Source organism: Seriola aureovittata, chromosome 6 (genome assembly GCF_021018895.1).
Source record: "Seriola aureovittata isolate HTS-2021-v1 ecotype China chromosome 6, ASM2101889v1, whole genome shotgun sequence".
Classification (NCBI taxonomy): Eukaryota; Metazoa; Chordata; class Actinopteri; order Carangiformes; family Carangidae; genus Seriola; species Seriola aureovittata.
The window spans coordinates 18,587,523-18,606,007 of record NC_079369.1 but is presented as its reverse complement, the minus strand read 5'-3'; the positions used below and the strand labels follow the sequence as shown (position 1 = coordinate 18,606,007).

At 41.8% G+C, this 18,485-nt stretch overlaps 1 protein-coding gene across 2 annotated transcripts in view; it reads left to right on the top strand.

Moving 5' to 3' along the window:
• dennd1b (DENN/MADD domain containing 1B) overlaps positions 1-18,485 on the top strand; it is a 106,107-nt gene that overhangs the window by 42,873 nt on the left and 44,749 nt on the right. Inside the window, exons 6-10 of one of the 2 annotated variants that reach the window (XM_056377721.1) lie at positions 3,828-3,897; positions 5,741-5,821; positions 7,137-7,196; positions 10,777-10,830; positions 11,463-11,573. In XM_056377721.1, coding sequence (XP_056233696.1) covers positions 3,828-3,897; positions 5,741-5,821; positions 7,137-7,196; positions 10,777-10,830; positions 11,463-11,573 — 376 coding nt within the window. The remainder of the gene's footprint in view (positions 1-3,827; positions 3,898-5,740; positions 5,822-7,136; positions 7,197-10,776; positions 10,831-11,462; positions 11,574-18,485) is intronic. The other variant, XM_056377722.1, reaches the window with a different exon arrangement.

Below are 18,485 nucleotides of genomic sequence, written 5' to 3'. Positions count from 1 at the left end.
TTGTTTGTGTGCTCCCCAGTTGCGTTTTCGTTCTTTTCTTTTTATTTATTTTTACCCTGATCTTTATCCTTTTCCTATCTTAAATAGCCCCACTGTGGAGGGAATAGTTAAGTGAACATTTTAGATATCTCGTTGAAAAAATGTGAGAAATGTGTAAATCAAGTGTGTTCAAGGGTGTTGGTCAAAAGTTAATTTTTATTGTTTATAATTATTTAAGCTGCTTCTATTCCAACATATTAGTTATGTTAGTTAATATTAAAGAAATTAAAACAGATTGCCTCTGTTAAAAAACGTGTAACCATAGAGGAACTGCAAAAATACAGATTATGTTAGTTGTTTATCTTAAAGAATTATCAGTTCAAATTTATCTGGTTCAAATCTTAAGCACGAAGGACCAGGCCCACTAGTTTATATTAATTTTATCTCTCATTTCCCATGGATATAAAATAAAGGTAATTAAAACAGTTTGCGTCTGTGTGATTGTTGAAGTGCTGGGACCATAAAATTGTCACCTCTGCTTACGGGAGGAAGTGCCTTAATGAGTAGGACAGTTTTATGTGTACAGCCCTTTATAGTCTCATTGCTAAAGCCATGGCCAAAAGGGCCAGGAAAAATGTCCAAGAAAAAAAAAACACACACACTCACACTCACACACAGACACACAAAAACAGAGAATTATAACTTGCACTATTTTATACCGTTATTCTCCTGTCTTCTCTTTGTCTTTCACACTTTGAAGGATTTTCTGTTGAACATGTGAGTAATTCAGAGATGAAAAATATGGATTTCCTCAGTTTTATTTAAAGGCTGAGGCTTTAGGATGCATTTTAGGGACTGCATAGCTCTGGTTAGTGGTCACTTATTGGGTTGCTGGAGGACACTTCCTTTCCTGTACTTAACCCTTGACCTGAGAAAGTAAAGGTGTAATGAAATCTTTCTCTGAGCCGTCTACAAAGTGTAAGATGACTTACGGTTACAGGTGCCTGTGCATTAAAGGAAATTTAAGACTCATCTAAGGAGCAGGAATACATGTCATGCTTAACACATAACCGGTACTTTATGGTGGCAAAAAGGGCTGAAAGTAGTGCTCCAGTATTTAGGTTTCATCAAACAACTAAGTACCGAGGTCTATAAGCATGAGGTGTTTCCACAATTTTCAGAGATTTTATGGATAGTTTGTGTTATTTCACTCTAGATTTTGACTGTGGATGTATACAACGCTTGTGAAAGCAAATTTTGAAAGATTTAAGCCACTTTGGTGTTTGTTTGCACTCCTATTCAGAACAGCTTAATTAGAAGTTCCAAAGGCACTTCCATGGCCCTGTCTTCTGTTAGATATTTCCGTGCCGTTAGGTGGTCTGAATCGAGGATGGAGAGAGCACGACGGGCTGTGAGTGGGCCGCAGATTAACTGGTTCATTCTTTGAGTACATGGCACTTTGAGAAGACGTGTGTTTAAAATGGCAGGAGAGATTGCGGGGCCCCCACGCACTGAGCACTCCAGTGATGGATGCTTCTCTCTATCGGAGGATTTGCGAAGCACAAACAGATCTGAGCAATGAACTGTGACGAGTAGGAGTATCTCTCTATGCTTTCCAAACTTTAACTTTGCATCAACAGAGAGAGCAGAGCGGGGGGGGGGGCAAAACATGCATCTTTAAGTTTTATTAATTCTATTGCATTTGAATAAAGCATATAAATCCACTATATATTGTGGGAAGATGTTAAAGGAATATTGATATTCGGGGTTGGCTGCCTCCACCAGTGATCATGCATTTTCCTCTAAAACAAAGGATTTACAGCACCTTGGTGTAGGAGTGCAATGACTGTGAGAACTGTGAGGCCTGACGGCTGCTCTGACAGCCAGAGTCCTATTTACATCCCCTTCAACTGTGAAAAATGAAGGATTAATGTCCAGAAGCCTGGCTTTTTAAATACAAGTCAAACAGGAGGCAGATAATACAAAGGCTTTGTTCTCCCCCTTAGTCATTATATCAGCCTGAACTTTTTCTGTATTGGTTAAATGTAAAATGACCCCATATGCAGATATTCGTCTTGTATGTCGTTTGATGTGGCAGAAATAGGTCTTCAGGTTGATATCCGGTCAGCTTGTGAATTAACATACGCATGTTTGATTTAGCTTCTCCTGCGAGTGTGACCTGATTGTGGTAAATCTTCATGCAGACGTCAAAATATTGGCATGTTAAGAGGCTGATTGTTTCAGACTAATGGTCACTCAGCCTCTCTGATTGGTGCGCTTGGCTGCACTTCTCCGGGAACCCGGCCTGTCATTGGCCCCTTGCGGATTTAGCGATATGAAAATTTGCATTAGGTTCACTTTATTGTTTTCTTGTTGTCTGTTAATTCCAGTCTACAGAGCAGCCAGTGACCCATGCCCTGGATACTCCTCAGTCTCCTGCTAACTGCCTGAGCAGGACTTCTCTGGCTTATAAACTCACACACTCAAAACTCGTACAAATTTATTATTATATAACCATGGAAATGCAGATTTTAGCTGCTTGTCAGATTTTTTAATTTTAATGAAATTTAATAACTTGTATTTAAGACTGTGTTCACTTACTGACATCAACAAATATTCACCAGATTCAGTGAGCAAGTCCACATTTGATTGACTGGCTCATTTGGCCACTAATTTATTTTTCAACCCTTGCATCTCGGCAAGTTAATGAAACATTAATGGGAGTTTCTGTTTATTTCATCGCAATGCTAAGAAGTCCTTATCCAGAATCATTATTCATGCAATGTTCAAACCTGCATGTTTAAACCCCAAACTAAATAAAAATTCAATACCTTGATAGGACACCATGTTTTTATTATTTGATTACATAACATTAAATGAACTGAGCCCTCACAGCTTTTATGCCAAAAGAAAATGTTGGCCATCTTCCACCAAGAAAGCAAGTCGACTTGGCCAAGAATATGTCAACTTTGTAAAGAAAGCCATGCTGCAGATGCTTTTAGCTTATGGTGGGTGTACTTAGTGATTAGCTTTAGCACAAACACTGCAGTATAAATTATTTTGAGCTTGTTAATGAATTAATTTATTTTACATTAATTACATAAGGTAAAGATTTTTTTTTAATATGTGAAGGGCATGAAAAAAAGCAGAGAGAGGGGCAGGAGGAGGAAGAGGAGGTGGAGAAAAGGGGGGGAGGCAGGAGGCATCTTGGGCTGCATTTTTGTTAAGCCTGTGCATCTGGGAGCAGCATGCTTGTAAACCATAGCATCCCTCCGCATCACATGAAAGCTATGGTGTTTTTTTTGTTGGTAAAGAATCTAAAATCTATTGTGTTTTTTTTTTTTTTCTTCTATCCTCCCTTCCTATTGGCTGAAAGAGCAGACATGACAGGAATTCATAGCATGCAGAGAGCCCTGGTTACGAAGAATGTCAAAATAAGGACTAGATAGCGTTTACCTTTTTTTTTTGAATGACTTTGGAGTGTGCTTTGGAGCAGCTGTCTCTGGGAACAAAATACATTTTTCAATGTCCTGTATACATTTGATGTTTGAAGCATTAGGTCACTGACATTAGCCAGTACATACATCCAGTCAGACTTTTTGCGCTGTCCAGCAGATAGTGAAATTATTTATACACACTGTGACAAAGCTCGGATAATGACACACAAAAAGTTTTCAAGGGACTGAATCCCTCTGCGCGTGTTGCACTTTTACATCCAGCAGGAATGGACACTATACTGATATATACATTACACACTAATCTGCTTTGATTTGTTTATTGTATATGATGAAATAATTTTTGCTTGTACGGAGTTCTAATATATACCTTTGTTTCTCTGTCTCTTCCAGTTATCTACCGTGGTTTGAAATCTACTACAAGCTGCTAAACACGCTGGCAGACTACCTAACGAAACAACAGGTACTGATCTCTTTTGGACACTCACTCCTTATGTATCATTGAGCATTTTATGTACATTAAGTGCTTTACCAGTACATAATATGACAATAAGACATGGTAGCATGATTTGACTGAGAGACAATCGTACAGTTTTGTGTATTTGAAACGGTACTGTGGTAAAATATTTTCCTCCATTCTGTTCTTTCTCTGCATGCTGCGTGTTGTCTTTTGTGTGCAAGTTTTGTTCGCCGTCTTGGGCTTGACTTGGCTTCTGTTGTTAGCAGCAACAATGTTGACATTTCACAGACCAAACACTGATCTGACACTGGAAGTTATTCCTGATGATTTACTGGAAAACAAATCGTTAAGAAAAAAAAACCACACACACACACACACACACACACACACACACCCACACACACACACACACACGCTTGCATTTCACAAAAGTCTTTTCCCCTGACTATTCACTGCATTGTACTAGCAAAGGGAGGAGAAATGTAAAATATGCAACAAACTGGGGAGATGTGCAGCGTCTAGCACAGAGGGTGTAGGTGATGTTCCCATGTTTAGACTGAAGAGAGAGGAAGAAGGAGGGAGGAAGACAGAGCAAGGGGAGAGAGAGCAGAGAGCTTTGGGACCACTTTCAATTGTCATGTAGTCACTGCTTCCCTCAGAGACCCTCAGAGAGCAGTGATCAGGACTAAGAGTCTCGCTAAAGTAGACAATCGCATAAACATACACGCACTTCTGTGACTGAAAGGAATTCAGCAGGATAATCGAATATATAGAGAGAGACGAGCAGAATAGGACAGTTTGTGTGTGAGGAAAGAGTGAGGGAAAGAAAGACAGAAAGATTGCTGGAAATCCTGGGTGACTGAAGTGTTAGTGTGCATGATTTGGTTTCTATTTACCCCGCTGTCCGTTCCAGTCGAGAGGGAGATGTTGACAGACGAGGGAAGACAGAAGAGCGATGAGGGTTTAAGGCGAAGGGTAAATGAACTGTTTCCCCAGGCCGTGTTGCTGACCATGCGTGTGAGCATTGAGCCTCTCATGACAGGAGGCTGTTCGATTGCACACACCCTAACATCCCTTCCTCCCACCCTTCTTCTTCTCTTTACTGTATATTGCCGCCCATTCCTCTTGAGTTTCCTTTTCTCTTTGGCTCACACATGCCACACACACACACACACACACACACACACACACACACACACACACACACACACACACACATAAACAGACTCACACAACATGCACATTTCCTCAAACAAGCAACAGTTCATTGCCAAGACCAAAACAAAGTTCTATGAGAGGGCAACAGAAAAAGAAGCTAAAACAAACAGTGCCCAACCTCTGTGTTCACAGTAGTTTAGTTTAGTTTAAATACAAGTTGCAAAGTTTTGTCCCCCTCAGTTTTCCAGCTGGTGGCTCGAGAGTGTAAATAACAGTCTTGTCGTGGAGCTCATAAATGCTGGAGGAATAATCTCGGGGCCTGTTCTGTGGTCAAGCAAGCTCTGTGACGGCTTCTTAAAGCCCCTGTCTTTAGAGCATAGACCCCTGCTTAATTACTGACAGCCCGCTCTCGGCCGTAAATCAACGCTGCTGGATAATAAGCGTCTGCAGCCCTACGCTCAGTCGTCTTTTAACCTCAGCATTGCTCGTTAAACATATGTCAGTCGGATGTTTTGGAGCCCTTCAGGCCTCGCTGCAGGATTGCCCTCTGGTCTGCAGCAGTGCCTGTCCCAACACTGTTGCTAAGATTGACACATAACTCGTGACATCAACAGCATAAGTAAATAAAATTCATGTGTCCTATGTTTTTATGTTTTTCTTTCTTTTGTTATTTGTTTCTCTCCCGCAGGAAAATGACTTGAATGACATGCTGAATTCTCTCTATGATCTGCCTGTGCCAAAGCCCTTCACGCCAGTCAACCTGAGTGTGGTAGGTATAGATCTTATATCCCCCCTTATCAGAGGCAAGATGACTGAGGGTAGACAGAGAAAGAGGGAGAGAGGGCCAGGTTACTCTAGGAGTGTCTTGCATCAGGAAGGAGACTGTAGAGAAGAGGAGATGATGGCTGAAGTAGTTAAAAGTAGAGCGAAAGATACTAAAGACAAAAGGTGGAATAGAAAAAATGTAGAGACAAAGATTGAAGACTAATGAGAACTAAAATGAAATTGACACAAAGAAGAGAGGAGGAGACAAAGATGGCATGAAAACAGACAAAAAGAAAATAGGGCAGACAGGCAGAAACGGGGAGAGATCAACAAAGGAAAGAGGTTGAGATGGAGGAGATAAATGAGGGAGCAGCAGAGCAGATAGAAAGTGGCGAGCAGGAAGAGGTTAAGATACACTAGGTATGAACAGAGAGACACAGAGGGGCCCACCACTGACACTCTGTTTGGAAACAAGAAGTGGCACTAACAGGTTTTTGTGTGATAAGCTCGAGCTGGACATGTTTAAACTTGAAGGCTCCTTTCACAACTCATCATGTCTCCTGCTTATCAAGCACTGAAATGGCTTAATGATCCCAGGTCCCTCAAAGTCGGCCTGTGTTTGCATAAACTCTGACACAATCTCTCCTTGTGCGTTTCCAGCTCGTACATAAAACACTCACTCTTTAACAGTTTTGGCTACCATAAACCTGTCCTATATAAGTAGAATTTAATGGTTTTCAATGGGACTGGTACACTCTCAGTATTTTGTTCACTAATATCTTGACTTGCGAAGACTTACACTGTAATGGGATCAAAAGAGTTTCAGTGTTAGCCTCTGTCCTTGAAAACCATGGCTCCTTTTTTTGAACCAATTAAAGAAGCAACTCTGGGTCTTTTCTGCGGCATAGGTCTCAGAAGGATACACATCTAATTACACAGATGAATATACAACGTAACACGACTAATATGAGGTAATCGATATATCTCTATGAAGGTTAACAAGGTCAATTAAGATTCCTTGTGATTTATCTTTTCTTTGTGTCAGTTTTTTTTTTTTTAATTTTTATCAGCTCTCCATGCGAACTAAACCTTTTCATCTGAATCTCCGAGCTTCATTGGAAAAGAAGCCCCGGAGAACAGAGGTGATAGCTTCATCTCTTTTCTGTAGAAGCCACTAGTTTGATATTTAATTGATGAAGCAGAATTATTCCCTAAAAGAGTGGTTTTTGTTTTATCATGGCAGCCAAGAAGAAGGATCATTGTCCCCTTTCATGTGTGAACCCTGTTTTGCTCTCTCTCTCCCTATCTTATTGTGCAAGAATGAGCAGTTGTATATTGCCACTGGGCAAGTACTGCGAGATCGGCAAAGCAAGGAGCCGGTGAGTGGAGGGGAATGAGTGAACAGCAGAGTTGGGAGGAGGGAAGGAGGCTGCTATGAAATATGAAACTGCTGCTGTACTAATCGCATGGGAGCCACAGCTTTCCAATTTGGCCAAATAAGCTGCGCTATCTTTTTAAATATAACAAAAACAAACTATCCTGGGCCTTGGTGTATGTTTCTTCTCCTCTGGAAAACAATCAAACTTTGTAAATGATTAATGCCATTCCACTCTGCTATATTCTCTCTCTGAATATCAAAAGTTTTTTTTCCCCTCTCTTTATGTTTAAAGCAAACGCAATTGTGCTCAAAAAATCTCCTTGATGCCTTTCCAGTTAACCCACTTTCAGTGTTTTTATATAAACATGTGATTGAAAGAACAAGAAAAAAGCAGATAAGCAAGCAAACAGCCAATGAAAGCCTGGGTTGAGTTAAGGAGCATGGCTTGTGATTATCACAATGCCACAAATTTGTCGACCAACAGGGAAGGAAACATTATTTAGCAGACAGAAGGAAAAGAAAGACGGAGGTACCGAGAGATTTATACTGTACGGTATACTTTAATGTACGTGTGGCAGTTACAGGGGGTATCCTTAGCCTCAAATGTATTTCCCAAAGTCCCTGATCTTTTACAATAATTTATTTGTTTGGCTTATTTACTTTTAATTATCCTGTTCCTGGTTTTCTTTTCAGTGGGTTTACGAATAGGTTTACGAAACATAACTTTGAAACAAAGATTTTTAACAACGCTTGCTGTCCACACAATTTGATTAAAAAAAATGAAGCCAATACAGTCTCAATTATTCAGTATTTTTGTACTAAAAAATCCATACAGCTAATCCCTGAGGTTCATTAGCTGTCTAGCCTTGTAGTATATCATGTAGTTATACGTGTGTAATAAATGTTCCGATTATTTGTGCAGTAGCAGAAGTTACTTGCAATGCTAACTAGCCTACCGCTGCTTCTCAGCTACAGTATATACACAAACCAAGTAATATACCCTAAAAAGAAAATTCTGTGGCAAAGCAATTCAAAATTTACCCAAGACACAATAATTGAAATCAGAATAAATCATCAGAATAAACAAAATAAAAACATTAAATACTTCTTCATTTCCCAGCTCACATTACTTTAGGGCAGAAAAACCTGGTGGTTTTGCTTCCATCTTGCTTACGGGCAAAAAGCTTCTTGTAAATAAAACAATTGCTTGGCTGATGGTGGAAATTTTTGATCTGCCAAGAATTCATATTTTTAACATAACATCAACTAGTATATTAAACATGTATATTTAGCATGTTGCTGCTGGAAACAGGGTGGAAGAGACCTTATTCTACCAAAATTCTTACATTGCATGCATGTTCAGGACTGAATTTAGAGTAGGACTTCGACTTCTTTAACTGCCATGTCAAAAATAATAGCGTATTTTTTATTTTTGTAGATATATTTTCACATTTGTATAAAATATGCATAAAATATGGCTGTAATAAGTCAAACATTTCCACAAATTCACTTACCATAAAGGAATGGCGCATGGGAGTTGACAAATCGTACATTTGTGAACGTATAACTTTTGCCCAGGAAAATAAAATCAAAAGGCAAAGCCTTGGATGTTGGTTCCAGTTTAGTGTTTGTTTGTGCCACATGTTTATCTCCTCTAAGCTTCATTCGACTACAACAATGACCCTCATTTGGGAATATAATAGTTGTTTACTCATGTTAATTTTTTTTCAGTTTTCACACTTAATACATGTGCACTTAGGGGGTAAAATATTTTAGTTTGTTTTACATTAAACTTAATATTCCAAAGTCAACAACAGACAAAAAGTGCTTGGTTATGTTGTTGTTTCTTTTTAATTATTACATTTAGTGATTTATTTGCTCAAAGACTGTCACTTAAGACTAATTAGCATAAGTATTTTTACTAGTGGAAATGGAATTTTTAGCAATTGGTAGAAATTTCAAACTGTTGAATGAATATATGATTTAGGGAAATTTCAGTGTCAGGCATCAGAACAATACTGGTCAGATCAGCAGCACTTTATGTAGTAATACGAGCTTATGTTTAACTTTGACTCAGTCAGCTGAATAATGCCATGGCTTAGGGTTAACCCAGCACTGTTTCAAATGGCACTGAATAAAATCCAACTTTTTGAACTTGTATCATGTCGCATTAAAACAAATTGTTGCGACTTTGCTTTGGACATTAAGCTGATATTTTTCCATTGTCATGGATTAAAATTTCCATTTATCTTCTTTCTGACTGATGGGCGGGGTTTTCTGTCCTCTCTTGTGTTCTTGTGTCTCTTAAATCAGAGACATCTTTCCCTCTCGGTGGTGATACTTTCCGTGGGGTTGCTGGTTTGCAATGGGTTTCCATGTTTGCATACTCTTGATCATGTTGTTTGTGATATAATGTGTAACTGTCACTTTGTCTTATATTGATTGAAATTAATTGGCCGCCATTTGAATTATATTTTTGAATAGATGTTTTTCAATTTAATGTATGTTGACTAAGGTGCCACAGAGGTGCATTCATGTGCAGTTATACAAATTAGAAGAAGTGTTTAATTATCAGCCTTAGGTCATGAACACAATGGCTTATTACAACCAGCTCTCAGGTGTTGGATACCATTCTTCCTCCCACAGGGGCCACAAATTAAATAAATTTTCTAACATTTGAGCAAACACTATGTGCGAGCCTGACATTATTAGTACAAAAATTCTCAAAACAAGTCAGTAGTAGTCACAAGTGTAGACCCTGTACAGATGAATAAATTGTAATATTTTACTTTAAATACTGTGTTTGCAGTGTGAGAGAATCTACTGTACACACTACAGTTGATTTAAGTGAAGACCTGCAACAGATGGTCGAGTGAAGGCCCAGAAAAACACAGGTGTACTAAGGATACAGGAGCGTGTGCGTGTGCGTGTGCGTGTGTGTGTGTGTGTGTGTGTGTGTGCGTGTGTGTTTATGTGTGTGTGTGTGTGTGTGTGTGTGTGTGTGTGTGTGTGTGTGTGTGTGTGTGTGTGTGTGTGTGTGTGTGTGTGTGTGTTTGAGAGAGACAGACACGATGGTGTGTTTCAGTTGGTGGTTTGTCTACCTGTCTCCAAACAGCACCTCTCTCAGGCCCCTTTGATCTGAACACTGAACCTGCCCTGCTCTCCCAAAGTGAGACAGGCAGCCCTGTGATCCTCTAAACAACCTGTGAGTGTGTGTCTGTGTGGATGCACACGTGCGCACACGTGCACGTATACTTTTGTCTGTGTCTTGGTGCTCCACAAGCCTTTTTAATGCTTAAATAAAGACTCCAGTTTTCCACCGGAGACATCACCCCAGTCTGTGTCTATGGGGAGCTGAGCTGCTATTGAGCTTTCTCTGTTCTGTAGGCCTGATAAAAGCATTGCCACAGTTCAGACACCAGCTCAGCAATTCATATAGACAGAGCTGAAGATGAGCCATAAATCATAGAACAAAGTGAACGGCCTTTTTCCCCCCTCTTCCCCTCATTCTCTTCTGTGTGAGTGGTATGCTTCACTTGTGACCTTCCCTCTTCTTTCTCCCGCATGTTTGTGTTTCGCAGCACTCCTACTTCATCGCCCCGGATATCAATGGACTGCCAACTATCCCTGAGAGTGTAAGTATTCATGGAAAAAGAAAAGAAAAGAGACCGAAGGAGACAAAGAGAGATCCCTCTCCTCTAGAAATCTCTGCCTCTAATCGTTTTTAATCAGATACACTTGTCACCTTTTGAAATTATTGCATCATCCTCTTGTTTCAGTTTTATCTCCTGTGGTGCTTGTACTTTTAATGTCGAAGTTCAGTGATCACCATGGGTATTAGAGGATTCAAACTGAACACATGTTCTTTGTTGAGTATTTAAATCGTAGCTCATATCATCCCAAGTCTTCCCAAATCTTGGTAGCTCATATCATCTTTAGTCTTAATGGCAAGTGACACCAGAGGAAAACAGTAATCAGTCTGGCAGTTTCAAGCAATATTGATTGATACTATATCAATTTTCTAAACATGACTATAATGTATGGATAAAAGCAGAAATGTCATTTAAATCTGTACTTTTTGTCCACTTTTTTTTATATATATAATATGTGTCATGGTGGAAGTCCAAGTCCTTTTCCATCCAGTACTGCATGTCTCTCGTTATGGCACACTGTGGCACTCTCACCGTCTGTAGCACTGACACTTTACTGCAAGCAAAGACAGTTTATTATGTACCTGCAATATCCTTCTGTTCCTGTCTATCTCCAGAGGAACCTGACAGAGTACTTTGTGGCTGTGGACGTCAACAACATGCTCCAGCTCTACGCCAGTATGCTGCACGAACGGCGCATCATCATTACCTCAAGCAAGCTTAGCACTGTGAGTCCATTCTCTCCGCTGCAGTCAGTTATCAGCTCTGCCCTGTCAGACACAAGGGGGGGAAATAGGTTAGAAAACAGTTAAAACATCCCAACTACTTGAAGGATGAGTAATGTCAAAACATTGTTGGTGTATGTGTTGGCATAAGTTTCCTAAACATTTCATTCAAGTTTTGATGAAGCTTTCAGTCATGAAATGTTACACTTTGTGTTTTCAGTTTGCCATGTTAGATACTGTGGGATTCTTGCACGCTACCTCTCCTGCATCCCCAAAGAATTATATCAATATGAGAAAATGTTGCTAATTTACAGTCATAGAGTCACAGTTGCGATTTTTGGCTTCATGTCAAATTCAGATATCGAAGTACTCTGCCAAAAAAGTATATAGCTCAAATGTTGGGACTGCTTCCTAGATTGAACATGATTCTCTTCATCAATATTCCAGCAGGATATCAAACCCTAAGTAGCACGATGAGAATATTTATCTGACATGGCTATGCTTCATGTACGGAGTGAGTTGAACTGATCCCCCCCCCCCCACCCCCCACCCCCCACCCCCACCCTGGCATCCTGCAGTCAAGACAGCCGCACTATCGCCAAGCTCTGACAAGCTGTGAAATCCGTACTAAGGCTGGATTATATTTGACTGTTTGTCTTGTAACTGCAACATATTAATGGCCACAAAGCCTTAAATTATCCGTTATTACGTGTCTTAGCTCGCTCACATAATTTAAAGTCACTTCTGTCTGCATGAGGGAGGAAATCTCTCGATGTCTTTCTCCCCCCTTCCTCCCTCTGTTCCTCATTCCATCCTCCCCCTGTTATCTTTGAGACTGATGAGGCAGAGGCAAATGTTTATGACAGATGAGATGGAAGAGGGAAGTGATGTCATCCAAGTCCTATCTGTATCTGTAGTGTAGCTGGTCCTGCCTCTGTATCTACAAGGCTGCAGAACACTGAACAGCCGGAGGGGCCTGTGGTGGTGATGGGTTCTGGGGGAGACTGTACCAAGGTATCCCATAGGAGCTATAATCAGCATGAGCTGTAAAAAATTACCCAGCCCTCAGAGAGTTTCACCTGTCTCCCCTCAGCTCTTCAGACCAGTAGCACTTCCACTCGGGGTATAGGCAACACACAGTGCTGTGACACAAGGGTTACACGATGTAAATTATCAGACTCAAGGGTGAAGGTGTTTTTCTTTTTAGAAGGAAGAGGGGGTGGAGGTGATTTTAGTCTGTGATTTACAGTTTTCTGCGGCTCAGAGACAAATCTTGGCTTGTTTTTTTAACAAATATATGCCGACAGGATATTTTAAGAGCTTCCACATCAGACCTTTACCTCTGTGAGCCTTTTATCCTCTGCAATCCTTCATCCACTCATCTGTCTATCCATCCATCTTCCTCGGGGAGAGGTGTTTTGGTTTGGTAGCGATATATGTCAGGCACTGTAGTACAAAGGTATTTTCACATCTCCACTGGGATTACTAGCAGGCCTAGTGTTATTACTGCTCCTGTGATGCGTTATTTTTTGCTGTTTGGAAGATTGACCTCCTAGTTCAGCTGGAAATGGCTGCCATGATTCTTGAAGCCAGTTATGTATATGTACTTAACTGAAAAGAGCGCAGCTCATTATCCACACCACTGTCTTGTGATCAAATATCTTAAAGGATGAGAAATATATAATTAATGTCAGAGTTTGTCAAAATGTTTGTTAAAGTGAGTGTTAGCAGTCACTGGATAGACAGGTAATATTTCTATAGTTTGCTTGCCACAGATAGAGGATGTATGAGAGAGGGTATTGTTAGTAACATCGTTAGTACCATCCAGCTGCTTTTCACCACCTCCGCCTGTCCAGCCTCTCAGCCAAGCAGAGAGAAACAGGCAAAGGAAAGAGCAGAGAGAACGAGCGAAAGACATACACACACACACACACACACACACACACACAGAAATACTGCATTTATTCTGCCTGCTCTAGGTGCTGCCTGTGTTAAAGCCCCCGGTGAACCCACTGTGTCAGTCTGTCGGTACATGGCCGGCGCGTCTCGCAAGCAGCCAACAGCAAAGGAATAAATCATGATCTTACAACAATGCGTCAGTTGACTTATTGCTGTTTCGTGACCAGAGGTGAATGGTACCACTGTTTTAAAAGGCCGGTCGGCGGTGGCGCAGGGGCGGGAGCCAGCCGAGCGTGCAGCCTTGTCACAGGGCCGTATAATAGGGCTGCATCGGCCCTTCCTCTAACTAGTCAGTTGGGAGGACCCCCCCCCACCACCACCACCACCACCACCATCGCCCCACCGCCCTCCGTGTCTTTCATCTGCCGAGGCCCCCCAGCTCTCGAGCCCAGCCTCTGCCCTGCCTATCGCCCAAACTCACACAGCTCGGCCCCAGCACCAGCTGACAGCAGCCCTCTCATCAGCCTGTCAGGCCTATGCTAACAAGGAGCTATCCATCCACCATGCCCTAGAGTGCCAGCTGTCTCTCTGTTTCCTGCCTTTTCCTCTGTTCTTCCTCTCCTCTCTTTCCCTGACTTCTCTCTATTTCTCTCTGTCTTAGTTATTCCTGCTCACTGACATATTATTTTTCTGTCCATCTGTCTCTCACTCACTCTGCAGTCTGCACCTCTCTTTCTCTCTGCCTTTACCTCCTTCTTCCTGGGTGTCTTAATGTCTCTCTCTGTTGTTGGGCATCCGCAGAACATCGGGACATTCTCCCCCCTCCTCCCCTCCCTTCCCCTCAATAGACTTATCTCAGCCCCATGCCATGTGTCTGACTTAACGTTTGTGTTGTGCCACTGTGGCCGTGTATGTGCATACGTGCACGTTGTTGGTGTTTGCGTGTGTGTGTGTGTGTGTGTGTGTGTGTGTGTTTTTTTTTTTTTTGCATGCATCTGTTTGTGTGTGTCTTCTGCAGTCACAGGTGTTTGTGCCTTATGCCGTATGTCTTTCTGTGAGCGAGTCGGTGACTGTGTGTGCATGTGTGGGAGGCCTGGCGTTAGCTGTTACCTGCGTTGTCCTGTGTGCCCCCTCTCTCTCTCCCTGTGCCACCTACTTGTTTGTGGCACACCTGCATTGTGCCGGGCCTGACATCGGTGTTTGTCAACAGAGGGAAAAGCAGAGCGCAGGTAATTGGCGACTTACTCGGTGCAGGGGAGGGGAGAGGGAAAGGCTAACACAGCGATAAACAAACAGGAGGAACGAGGGAGAGGTGGCAACGGACAGAAGGACAGCAGGAGGAGAGGGGGAAAACAGAATAAGGAATGAAGAATTGGGATGAAAATGAGACCGGGAAACAAGGATTTGGAGAGTGCGTAGGGACAGAGTTGGAATGAAAGGCTTGTGGAGGGGAAATGAGTGTTTAAGGCTGGTGTGAGGAGGTCAAGAACAACTCTGTTGATGCCATTCCTCCTGTCAAATTGAATTCCGTTGCCTTCAGCAGCAGCTATTTGTCTCGCACTCTGCCCTCCCTGTAATTTAACACATGCAATTAGTTTCTTCATCTGAGAAGAGCATGTAAGCAGAGAGAATGGGTGCTGGCTATATTCACAATCACCTTTGTACTGCCCCTTTTTTATATGTAAAATAATATGTGAAAGTGGTGTATGAAGGCCCCCACAGTAGCTGTTTCTCTTTTCTGTCTGTGTTTCACTTCAACATGTCCAGTTGCTCAGGTAAAGAGGAATGGTGTGGGTGGAAACACACTGCTTACTGACAGAGTCTGCAGAGCTCAGAGTTGCAGTGTTGAGAAGATCTGAGGTCTCTGGTGGGTCTAGTTCTTTAAGGAAACATCACTGTTGAAGGGCTGTGTTGATGTTCAGGAATGTAGAGGGACAAGCTCATCTGAATATGGCTGAATATAGTTTGTTTGCAGCCCACATATAATTAACATTTTTCTTTTATCTGTGTGTCATAATTTGGTATTATACCTGTATAAAAATCATATTAGCTGTATTCATACTTAATTTTTTAGAGTGTTTGAACTATGTGGTATGTTCACAAAACAAACAAACAAAAACAAATAAACAAAATTAAGTACTCCGTCACACAAGTGCGCACACCAAAAACAGAGTGTGCTGTTGATGGACATTATTGTCCCGCAATGCAATGCACAAAGGAAACAGAGTAGCTGTTCACAGCTGGAAATTATTTAAACAAATTGTTAATGACGGTAAAAGAGCTTTGTGAACACAGCGAAGAACAAAAAAATAAGTCTTAAATCTTTGGAAAAACATTTTAATGTCTCTTTTGTGAAGTTTAATTGTCAGTGGCATTCCAAAGGTGCCGTTTGATTGACATCCAACAGCGCACACGTATCGTTTTTGTATTGGTATTGGAAAAGTATTGGAAGTATTTTTTGTACACTAACTAACAATAGGCAAAAACATTTAATATGCAGTACATACTGAATACTATTCGTATGTTGTCTGGAATTGAAACAAAGCTGCTGACTCACACTCAGAACACGTTATTGACAAACCTGGTGTGTGACCTCAGAGCTTAGGTTTATTTCTACCTACTACAAAGTTGCAATGCAAATTTTTTTCTCTTTTCTTCATTCTTCCTTCTTCTCCCACTATCACCTTCTCCTCTTCATGTCTTGAAGTCTCCCCGTCTTTCCCTTTCTGTCTCTTCTTCCTTCAGTGTCGTTGAATGGATCTGGGAAAACCAGTGTTAGTATGGACACTTTCTGTCTCAGATACAGCGCACTAAGAAAGCTCTCAGGGCAGAACCAAAGACCTTGACTGTTTTTTGAAGCAGGCTGTCGCTGTATAATCGGTTAGCTTCTCTCAGAGGAAGGCGCAACACACACACACCCACACACACACACACCCAGTGTGAGAGGCAGGCAGCCCCTCATTACCAGGCAGAGCCCTGGTCCCCGAGGACTGGACCCAGCACCTAATCCTGTATTTGTTCTTGGGGACTGTATCTGTGATTCTCCATTGAATGGAATATTAAGCACCCAGGTCTTTTGTGGAGCGTGTAAGCCATTTGGCTCCACTCATCTATTATTTATCAGCCTGGCAAATATTTTATCAGCCTTAGCCTCTCATGACCCACTCTCATGTGAAGCCCCCCTTTAAATGAAGAAAAAAAAAGAGGAGTACAATTTCTCTTTTTTCCAATTTATCTTCCTTTCACTTTTTGCCTCATTCGTTCTAAAGCCTTAACAAGGACACAGGGATTTGTATTAAGCTGAATTAGAGAAGCAAATATGTGAACTATTCCTCTGCAGTTCCCTCCAAGTTACCTTATCTCAGGCACACTGCCACCTCCATCGCTTTGGAGATAGGAAATAAAAGTAAACAGAAATCTAGATTTGCTTTATAAATCATTATCTTAGTTTCAGTACACCCCCCACACCCGCACCCCCCCTTCCCCTCTCGGCCAACTCCCTGAAGCCAGCCACCCAGCCTGAGAAGAAGAGAAACAGAGAGAGAGAGACTCCTGTTTTCCCTTTCAACCTGAGAGTAAATCATGCCAGTTGGGGGACTCACCTTGAGGCCTGGTGGAGATAATTGGAGTTGGTTAGCGAGGTGTTCTGTGCCATTACCTCCTGGTATCAGCGAATGGCTGGGGCTTGTCTCGCACTCCCCGAGGAGGAATACACTCGCCTGTTGGCTCTCTGCTGTGTGTGTGTGTACGTGTGCGTGCGTGCGTGCACGTGCGCGACACGTGTACATATGTGTGTATGTATACCCGTAGCCGGTTTGCTGACCTCTCTTCATCACAATTTAATGGCCTGTTACCGTCATTGCTTTAGGAAAGGGAGAAGGGTGTGTTGGTTTTGATGGTATCTCTTCCACCAAGTGCTTCACTTTCACACATTAATATTCATAGCATTGATTTATTTTCAGAATTAACAATAAAAACAAACTGTTTGCCAGGGAATTAATCCTGACAGGAGCGTGGCATTGTTGTGTTTTATTTGAAGACGGCAGGCAGTGTAAATATGCATATGCAGATACACAGAGCAAGACACCAATTAAATGTTGATTAAGTCCTAACTATTGTGGGACTGGGTGTATGAGAGATTGCACAGAGACAAAAAAAAAAAAAAGATCATTGCTTTTTTTTTTTTTTTGTCTTCTGGCCGATATGAAAAATGGATGCAGTTAAACATGCAGGGAGGGAGGCACATGGACACAGACAAACACACACACACACACTTTTTGTCGTGAGCCTTTCAGATGTCCAGGCTTGATGTTTGGGTGGATTGCGAGGGGTGGGGCCCTCTTTCTTTTTCTCTGGCGGCGGTGGTTTTCAGCCGCCAAGCTCGCCCACTTTTGGCCGGTCAATTGTGACACTGTGTGTGTCAGTGAGCAGGGGGTCTCCTGGTAGTTGTGCTTGTGTGTGTGATAGTGTGTGTCCGCTTCACACATTGACTGTGAAGCTGCAGCAGTATAACAGCGGCTGCTGCTCCGGGGTCCCGGCGGTATTGGCCTAGCCCGCAGTCTCTCTTGGCTAACTCATGTTTCATTCTTTGGCAATTTGCCCTAATGAAGTCCCGCAGGAGCCCCTCAGACCTCTGTTCTCTTTCCATATTTAATCATGTTATTTTAATCTGGGGGATGAGCTAAAGCCTCTTTCTCCTGCCTTGTGTGTGTGTGTGTGTGTGTGTGTGTGTGTGTGTGTGTGTGTGTGTGTGTGTGTGTGTGTGTGTGTGTGTGTGTGTGTGTGTGTGTTGCAGGTCATTACTATAGCTAGGTTTTCATGAGATGGGATGTCAAGAGGGGGATGCTTGCTTTAAGACACTGTGAGACAATGACTTTAATTTTATGTGTAATGTTGGTTTGACAATGTAGAGAGCTTCTTTGAAAAGGAATGTCATCTTCATGTGATTGCTTCTCATTATTTGTTAAAAAAAGAGGTTAATTATTCCATATTTTCTCTTTAATTTCCTAGTCATAG